Below are 9,848 nucleotides of genomic sequence, written 5' to 3' on the forward strand. Positions count from 1 at the left end.
AGATACAGGCTCAAAGGACTGAAATTAAGATATAGTATAAACTTCAAGTTATCCAATGATTAGTATAAACTTCAAGTTATCCAAGAATTAAGATCTAGTTCCCTATTTCTTTAATCGTCTATTGATTTCTGCAAACAAATTTATTGATGGCGTTCCTACTTTTTGTTTCCAATTAAATTTACTCAGAGTTTCATAATTGACGTATTGTAGCTAAATTTTAAAATTTTACACTTTACTTTTGATTTGCACCCAGAATAAACGTTCTTACTCGCTAGTTCGACCTTAAAATTGGTTTTAAAAAATCGTTTGGTTTACCAAAGCTTAAACATTTTGATCTCCAAACTAATGCTAAATGCGTAAACATCTAAAAAATAAATTAGATCTTCAACACCCGATTCTTATCGATATGATCAGCCTTTGAACCCAGTCACAGTTTAGAGAAGAAGGAAAAGCAACAAGCCACAGAAATTGATGTGCTGCATTGTATATCAATAGTTTTAACTCCATAATCCATACAAAACTGGAATGCAACTCCCTTTGCAGACCACAATTCCCTCGGTGAAAGAAACTGGTAAGGTAAAATTTCTGTACCTTGGTGACAAAGAACAAGGTAGAAACTCGACTCTATTGATCTCAGGCAGGCTAAATTTCTCTCCTCTTATAAACTAACAACGTTTAAGATACATCTCAGCAACGGGAGAAAATATTACAGTAGGATTTTGGACTCTTCAACGCACCCCCTTTGTGGCCGAGCGAAAAACATGTACAAAATGAGACGGGGGATGTGTTGGGGTGGGGGTGGAGGCTTTTGTGTAACGGGATAAACGTATAATTACCCCTTTCCTTTCTTAGAAAGGTATGCCTGGTCTGCGCCGAGGAGGCGAGCCTGGAATTCAGCCCACTCATTTTTGCACCTTGTTCTCACCTGCATGAGGAACCAGCCAAAGAAAAGTAACAAGTCAGTTACAATCACAAAAGTTTTTAGTTTTTCCCCCACAATTATGAATGCAACCATGCAACGATTTGGAGGCAGAAGAAAGTATGAAGAAATGGTTAATTTACTACCCCAGTAAATATATCGAATGGAAACCGATAAAATCATGGGCTGTTATAATCTACATGGTCATAACCATATGAAAAAAATCTATTGCAAATAATCAAGAACGCGGCTAAAATTATATAAAGGTAAAAAGCAAAAAGAGAAAAAGCATAGAACGTATAATAGGATCTTATTTTACCATATCACGTACCCCTTCCCATGGAGCTTTTCCATCCTCCTGATTTCCCTGAAAATTGATGATGATTTAAGAAGGATCAAGATTAATAGGTTCTTTTATTACAGCAATAAGACAAGTGTTTGACATAATTTCACGACTACAACAAAAACATGTAGCTACAAAATGATATGATAACCTCCACCTTGTGCTAATGGTCTTTCAAGGTAGAGAATTGCCTTGTTAACAACTTAAAAATAGAAAACTTATCGAGAATAATCTCACATCAGAAAAAGTGCTAACACCATCACATCAAAAGCTCGGAACTATTATGCTTCCCCGTCAACACCTATTTCTATTCTTGTATAAGATAATGATTAACCAGATATCAACCCTTTCAATTTTCATATAATATTCTAAACCTAACCAAATCAAGACACATCCCTTGCTTACTTTTACCATACCCCTATACAGGACAGGAGACATCTATGTACGATTTTTGTTTTGGTCATACTCCATGTACAATATGAACATAAATGTGCCTATACATATGGATTATCTATCTAGAAACGATACCAATGATCACTTACCTGGCCCCCAAGAGAAGGAATTACTTGATGAACAATCCACTGTGAATCAACTACACCAATCTTTTCATGAGCAGGCTGGAGAGACAAAAAAGAGGTTAGGCATAATCCTGTTGACTAATATTTCATACTTGTACTTTAAGCATTTAGTTAGTTATCATTTGGACTGGTATACAGTTGTCACTCATTTTCAAGTTCCTTGGTTTTGAGTCTTTTGACACATGCTCAACAACAAACCAACAATTACCACCTTAGTCTCAGTACGTTATTTCCTCGTTTTAAGGAAATCCTCTGCAGATACTAAATGAAAACTAACCTTTGAACTTTCAAGGGAAAGAAGTAAGACTATCACTGAAGGCTAAACAAAGTTGGTCTTTTCCTTTTAAGTAGTTTTCATTTAGTGCAAATGGAGAGGAGCAAAATACAATTAAATGGAACTGTGAGCTAGCAGGCATCATCAAATGCAGGTTTTGGAAGTGAGCAATTGAAACATAACCAGCAATATAAAGCAAACAACATAGCTGCAAAAACCATAAAAAGATAATACGAAGAGAGGAGCAATAAAATGCAAAAACTGCTAACCTCTACACATCTTCTGAGAGCAAAATCCAATCCCCATCCATGCACTAAATCATTCTACAAGTACACAACAACGCATTTCATTATCAGTTGCAGGGAATCCTTGAAAAGATAAAACGATCGTTCAAAAGAGAAGATTGTATGATCTGCAAGATCTTGTAACTGACTACGTATGAATAGCTGAGCCAGAAATTACAACTATACACCATACTTGGATCATATGCCATGCGCAACGCCAAGCTTCCCGCGAAAAGACAGGAGCCATTATTTCCACAAATCTGAACACCCAGATGGAAGTGTGAAACTGTTAGAATCATTCTGACTATAGCTTGAGACCAGAACTAAAGGAAAACAAATTTCCTCCTTTTCCAATTACTGAATCTGCCTTAAAGCTAAAATTGTTTATTCAATCTTGCGAAAAGCATAACCATACTAACAAGCACACCCTCCGAACAACTTAGTAAACTTAGACTGAATACAGCTCATGTTCAAAATTGACCATGTTAATTTAAATTTTTTTCTAGAAGCACCCAAGATATTTGCACATTGTTTGAGAACAAGTAAACTTACACAATCTTAGACAGTTAGAACCATATGCATGCACACAACAACATACATGTCCACACACAAGCATGCTCATGGTACATGAGAGAGAGAGAGAGATCATACGCAGCACAAGGAGGAAGATGTGGGTCACTACACCAGCCTGGTTTTTCTTCTGTATCCCTGTTTATCAATCCAGACATAAGGAAATGTGGAAATAACTTCCAATACATGGCACATTTATTGCTGCATGATGATTTGAGTGTCGGTGTATAGGGGTCAATGGGTGTTGAGTGAAAGAGGAGAAAGAGAGTACTTGTGAACTTCTCTGTCACCTCTCCTCTTTGTCATCTCCCATGTCAGTCCATCATTGGGCTCAAGACCCGGTTGAGAGATCTCCAAACCATATTTCTTGACCATCTGTATATACCTGGTAATCATGCGGAACATCAATTGGAGAATAAGGTAAAAGGGAATGAGAAGAAAACATGAATGGATAAAGTAAGACCAGAAACCATGATTGTTGAAAAAATAACGTACTTCTCTGCATTGAAATGTTCTACTCCCAAATCTTCATCCCAAATGAAAATATATTCATAAGCTGCCACGACATCAGGATGCAAAAATCTCTTTGCATACCACCTGCAAAACAATGGAAAGTATGACAACTGGCCGCAAAAGATCAATTCCGAAATGACAATGCAATAAGAAAAAAGACTGCAACTAGTTTAAATTTTGAAAAGCTTGTTAATTGAAAAAAGTCACATAGCACCATTGAGACTTACCATTTTGCTTGTCTCTTCACACTAACATGAATTGCCCTCTTTGACCACTCAAACTCCTCCCACTCACTAGTCCGGCCATCATAGTGAAAAAGCAATATTGTGAAGTTCTCGGAGAACTACCAAATGTAAGACCGAACCTCAGTATTCTTGAAAATCAAATCAATAAATAAAGAGAAAAAAAGAAAGGGGATAGCACATTTTTCAACCTTTTTAATGGCTGCATCAATATTCATTTTCTGATTTATACCAACAGTAAATGATACCAAATACTTTGGCGTTACTTTCAGATCCTGCAGAGTTCAAGATTGTCAATTAAAAGAAGTTTTTCAGACCAAGATTATTAAGCAACATGCACAATCATAACGGCCTCCAAGGTGGAGTGTAAGAGTAGGACTACTACTGCAAGATCACGCACAGATATATCCACATACAGACTATTATATGTATGCATACAAACAAAGTTTGACAAGAAATTTCCACCATATGCCTCCAACCAATCTTTCCTTCCAATACCCATCTCCATAATCCGCCCTTTCTACTTAAACCAAACCCATGAATCCTAATTCATTCAGACATGTGAATACATCATAAATAATAAAAATAATAATGTTTTGAAAATTAAAATATACAGCTACTTTCACTATGATATCAGATATCATACCTCACTGGGTTCACCCCACAATCTCCGGATATAAAGATCAGATTGAGGAACAATAATTCCTGGGGGTAGTGTTTCCGCACCACGCGGGTTTGTTGGAACATATATCTGTCAGAAAATTAACAAAACAATATGAAAGGACTATTACTTGGAATGTAATGGACATGAATTATGGGTGAAAAAGTAGCACTATGAACAAATGTTTATGACCATGGCAATCTGGAATCCCAGGCTACACTACATGCATGCAGCAACATGCAACCACATCAATCGGAAAATGCCACCCATGCCAGAGTTCTGGGAAAGAGAAGACTGTAGTCATTCTTTTATCCTAAACTTTTATCTTGGGTCGCAGTCAGGCCGAGATAAGCGTTGTCAATAAGACAGATTCACCACAGATGCACATACTCCTGTGAGGCCACCACCCATTATTTGTCTGAACTGATATGCAGTGGATATGATCAGGGTACAACATATGTCATCTTGCAATTCTAATCAAAATAAGGTATGATCGTGGTTTTAAAATATGATTTTAGAGCCACAGGGAGCCATTCTTCTTCTTTTCCTCACTAGCATGACAGATAAAAGATAGATATGGGTGCTTATATCTTATGTTTGTTTTTTTGGTGGTGATGAAAATGAACATGATATAAGAACAAGAAATCAATAGGTATGCTATTGATTTAACTTTTTATTTAAAGATATAAATAAATATAGTATATACTATTTCTATTGCTGTCTTTGTACCCATGTTTTTGGAAATTCGCCTATTATTGTATCATACTCTGTATCGAATCTATTGTTCCAGCATAGTTTAAAATGTGTTGTTTTGATGTCTTCAAGGTTTCTACTGCTCAACAATGAAGAAGAGTCTTACCTACAAGAATAATAAGAAAAGAAAGGATTTCGTAACCCAAAATCAGTCACCTAATAGTCAACTCAATGTATGTACTTAGGATCACAAAGTCAACGAAGAATATCAGGACGAAGTGTATTTGGTCAGATAACTATTACAATATGACAGTGCAAAGACAATCATAAGCATACATCTTATTTATAAAAAGACAAATAATCCTAAATACGCAGCCATGAAAAATTGGGCATAGATGAATATTTGCAGCATCGGCCTAAACAGTTTCGGAACTGCTTATTGTAGGATTATAGACAATATTAAGCAAAACACAGATTCCGTCACCAAATTTAATATTGAATTGCCACAATTATAAAATATCTTATACAAACAACAGTAATAAAATCAACAAGAAAATACACATATTCAGAGATGGAGCACAATAAGTACCTTAGGGACACCCTCTGATCCTTCATCTTCAAGACTCTTGTTTGAAGGGGGAGGATTACTAGGTCTACGTAGTTGGGTGAAGGCTACATCAAGAGATGTTATAAGGCTTGAAGGTAACCTAATCTGTGAAATTCAAAACGAATCACACACATATACACGTCCAAATTCTATATAGCCACATACTGATGAAGGGGAATTACCTTGCTTAGAGAAACCATCGGTAATGATACACCAATAAAAAATCCAAAGACAACTCCCAAAATTGTAGTGAAAATAAGCCTGGCACTGTCATTTGATTTTTTAACCCCACTGAAAAATTCAAAAAAATCAAACAAATTCAAAAAACAAGACTAATGATGAACAGAGAGTTAATGTAACAATCTTCAGGAAGCATCGGTATTCGGGATCATCATGTTAATACACACATACCTGCGATGTACAGTGCCCATTATTGGTGTTGTGTCTGAGACTCAACTCAAAAGCTCACACTCCCAGAAAAACCTCAATTGATTCAGCAACTTCTCAGGCCAATATTGCATTCTTCTTCAACCCCACAATCTTCTATCAAACTAAAAATCCCCAAACTTTCACTCCTAAAGTTAACATAAAAAATCACAACCAAATCAATTTAATAATTTAACCCTGCTCACTTCTCATTCCTCATATCACACTCTTCATCAAACCCATAATTTACTTATATAAATATCAAAATTAATTCATATCCCAACGTTCGATTAAATAACAAAATTCAATTGCAGCATACGAGCCTAATGAAACGGGAAAATATGTTAAAAAAAAAAAACGAACAGGAATTAAAATTCACATTCTTCTTCGTTTAATGATCAATAAATTTGGGAATCAAAAAATTCAAAAAGCACGAAGGGCATTGCGGAGATTCTATGGTTTGGAACTTACGGCGGTGGCCGGAGATCGTATCGGAGACGGAGAGAGAGAATGTAGTGGCACAGCGTCTGCAGCACCTCCCCGGCTACAGTTGTTGGTTTTACGTTTTTCTCCAGTTTTGTGTTTGATCAATTTTTTTGCCCGCTTCGCTCCTCCAGCTTTGATAAATGGACCCGGCTTATATTTATACTCTGCTTCTATGCCTGCCACGTACGTGATTTATGCATTACATTTTAATTTCGGGCAACGTACACTACATGTTTGGTGTACACTTTCCAAAATACGATGAACATGTCACATTTCTAAATCTTATTAGGTATAATTTTATAGTTGAGCAATAATGTTATGGGTTAAACAATTAATTGTGAGGGAGAAAAAAATCGGTTAGGAATCAAACTTGTATCAGGATATATATGTTGAATATCAGAGTGCGCAACGAATAAGATTAACAAAATAATAAATATTATTAAACAAATTAGAATGTCAAAACGGTTACAAAACCCTAAGATTGTAACTAACATGTTTCTCAAACTAAATTATAAGCAATATTTACAGAGAACTAAATGTCACAACCCGTCCCGAATTATTTTTAGTGATGGCATGTTTTTGTACCATACTTGACCAATCCCGAAACTACTGAGTACCGGTCAACTTTATACCGTCAAGGACCCAAAAGATTTTCCCTCCAACCAGGAGGCCAATCACAGCGCGACACGTGTCGACATCAGAAGCCAATCATAGCGCGACACGTGTCAACATCAGAAGCCAATCACAACACGACACGTGTCAATGTCAAAATGAAACTAGAAACTCTCTTATATAAATAGAGATCATTCTCTCACAATATTTCCTAATGTCATTTGTACTAAATCATTCACTAGTACTCACTAAAGGAGAGCTTGAACCTATGTACTAGTGTAAACCCTTCACAATTAATGAGAACTCCTCTACTTCGTGGACGTAGCCAATCTGGGTGAACCACGTACATCTTGTGTTTGCTTCCCTGTCCCTATCGATTTACATACTTATCCACACTAATGACCGGAGCAATCTAGCGAAGGTCACAAACTTAACACTTTATATTGTACCAAAGTCCCCACTGATTTTGTGCATCAACATTTGGTTCCGTCTGTGGGAACGACACTTATTCCCACTCTCTTCAGCTTTGTCAAGCTGGTTTTCACCATTCGTACACTCTCTTTTGACTAGGCATCCCTTTCCATCATGGGGAGTGAAGGAAGCCACAACACAGAATGACACTCCTCTTTCACCTAGTGTGAAGTAACGAAAGAATGAAGGAAAGAGGGTTGCTCTTCAAGCTAAAGTCGATGAGCTAGAAGCTTAGAATAACAAGATAGCAATGAAGAATGAGGTCCTCCATGAGCAGTATGAGAAGCTCTTTGAGACGCTCCACGAAACTAGACGTACTCAAACATGCGAGCTTATTGCCATTGTGAACATCAACTATCATCTGGGTGCCCCTCAACACGGAGGGTCACCTTCCTTCGACATAGGTATCCCTGATGAGGAGCAAGCTAATCATCAAAACATTGATCAACGTGAGACTTCTCTCAACCCAGCTGCTTTACCCCGAAGCAGGAGAAGTGGAGGAAGACACCTTCTTGCAGAAGGGTTGGAAGGATCGAAAGCCGTTTATCATGACTGTCGAGACTTCCTAAAACAACGTCGAGAGAATCCCCTCCACATATGCTCGAAGATCAATGACCTAAGGGTTTTTGAAAGACCCGGTCCCCTCCCACGACCCAGGCCAGCTGCCAATCTAGTGAAGGAACGACAGGTCCCAGAGGAACATGAAGGTACATGGGACTCTGAGGTATTCCGACAGACTCGCCCTAGAAGTTAGTACGGCGAGTCCAAGGAAAAATCACACGCCCTTGCTCAAACTTTCCTACTTCCAAAAGGCGATGGAGACTTACGAAAGAAAATCCCAGTGATACATGACTCCACTCAGGACCCTCTTATCCTACGGCTCATTGAGGAAGTAAACAAGTTGAAGGTCGAATGTCAGGGCGAGATACCTGACTGGAACCAACCCAGGCTTGACCCTCTCACAAGGAGGATCCTCGACACCCCCTTCAAGCAAAGACAAAACAAAAGCTTAGTTTACAACTCTATACTAGAAGGGAAGACCCAATTGAACACCTTAACCTCTTTGAGTCCACCATGGCATATCGGATGCATATCGACGAAGAGCGATGTCTTTTCTTCCCCTCCACCCTCTCTGACGGAGCTCTAAATTGGTATTGCCATCTTCCACCTGAGACAGTAGACTCATTTGAGGAACTGAGGAAACTGTTTGTCTCTCAACATATCTTCCAGACCGATCGCTTGCATTCTGCAGATGACTTGTACACTATTTGCCAGAAGCTAGACGAGTCACTACGAGAGTATGCCGGTCGTTTCAGCCATGAGTATTCTCGCTGCGCTGAGGCAGATGACAATACCGCCCTCAAGGCCTTCACGGCAGGCCTAAGTGATTGTTTCTTCAAGTACATAATCAATGCCAACACTTGGAAGACTTACTCTGAGGTGATGGCACATGCTTACAACCATGCCTCCGCCGAGGCAAGGACATATCAAGGGAAACCCCCCATAGCCACCCCTTATCAACAAGTAGGGAGTGGAATCCATATCCAACCAAATGAGAAGACCTCGACCTTCCAAACGGCAGCAGTGCATCCCCCTGCCTTACTTAATACTTTACCAAGTCAACATACATAACAATCTGAGGGCAAAAGGAAAGATTTACATCCTCACCAGTCTCATTTTAGTAAAAAGAGTAAGGGACACTACCGCGATAACCAAGGGTATCGCCATGATAATCCCCAACCCCAGGCAGTCAACACAGTGGGTTAAACACGTGTCAGGACACCCCCTACCCTGAGGTATGAGGCATACACACCTTTGAACGCCACATGCGTGGCCATTTACCCCAGCATAGCACATTTGATATCGAAGCCAAAACCGAGGCACTTGGATTACAAGCTCACGAAGAACACAGGCACATTTTGCTGCTACCACGAGCATAACGGCCATGACGGCGAGAAATGTATCACCATTCGTGATCATATTAAAGTTTTGGCACGTGAAGGAAAAATTGATCAATTCCTCATTCACCCTCAAAGGGGTAACCATAACCAACACCGGATGAATGTGATATATTCCATAAGTGGTGGCACACCCATATCTAAATCTTCCAACAGGGCCATGAAAAATAGTGAACGAGCTTTAAGGTCTGGCTACCAAGTGTTTCATGTG

General features: G+C 38.7%; 1 protein-coding gene across 3 annotated transcripts; it reads right to left on the reverse strand.

The window, feature by feature from the left end:
- Positions 1-464: 464 nt before the first annotated feature.
- On the reverse strand, positions 465-6,719 carry LOC126615950 (uncharacterized). Of its 3 annotated transcripts, none has more exons than XM_050283891.1 (15): positions 6,582-6,719; positions 6,096-6,235; positions 5,867-5,975; positions 5,667-5,789; positions 4,370-4,474; positions 3,915-3,998; positions 3,709-3,824; positions 3,464-3,565; positions 3,240-3,353; positions 3,050-3,106; positions 2,592-2,658; positions 2,384-2,437; positions 1,805-1,879; positions 1,239-1,286; positions 465-925 (listed from the first exon to the last, which is right to left on the reverse strand). In XM_050283891.1, the coding sequence occupies exons 2-15, from the start codon at positions 6,113-6,115 to the stop codon at positions 833-835; spliced, it is 1,167 nt and encodes a 388-aa protein (XP_050139848.1). In that variant the 5' UTR covers positions 6,116-6,235; positions 6,582-6,719; the 3' UTR covers positions 465-832. The 3 variants fall into 3 exon arrangements, with proteins under 3 accessions (XP_050139848.1, XP_050139849.1, XP_050139847.1); XM_050283892.1 differs by having other exon boundaries at positions 1,251-1,286; positions 6,096-6,259; positions 6,582-6,712; XM_050283890.1 differs by having other exon boundaries at positions 6,096-6,259; positions 6,582-6,712.
- Positions 6,720-9,848: the final 3,129 nt, after the last annotated feature.

Source organism: Malus sylvestris, chromosome 3, assembly GCF_916048215.2.
Source record: "Malus sylvestris chromosome 3, drMalSylv7.2, whole genome shotgun sequence".
Lineage (NCBI taxonomy): Eukaryota > Viridiplantae > Streptophyta > Magnoliopsida > Rosales > Rosaceae > Malus > Malus sylvestris.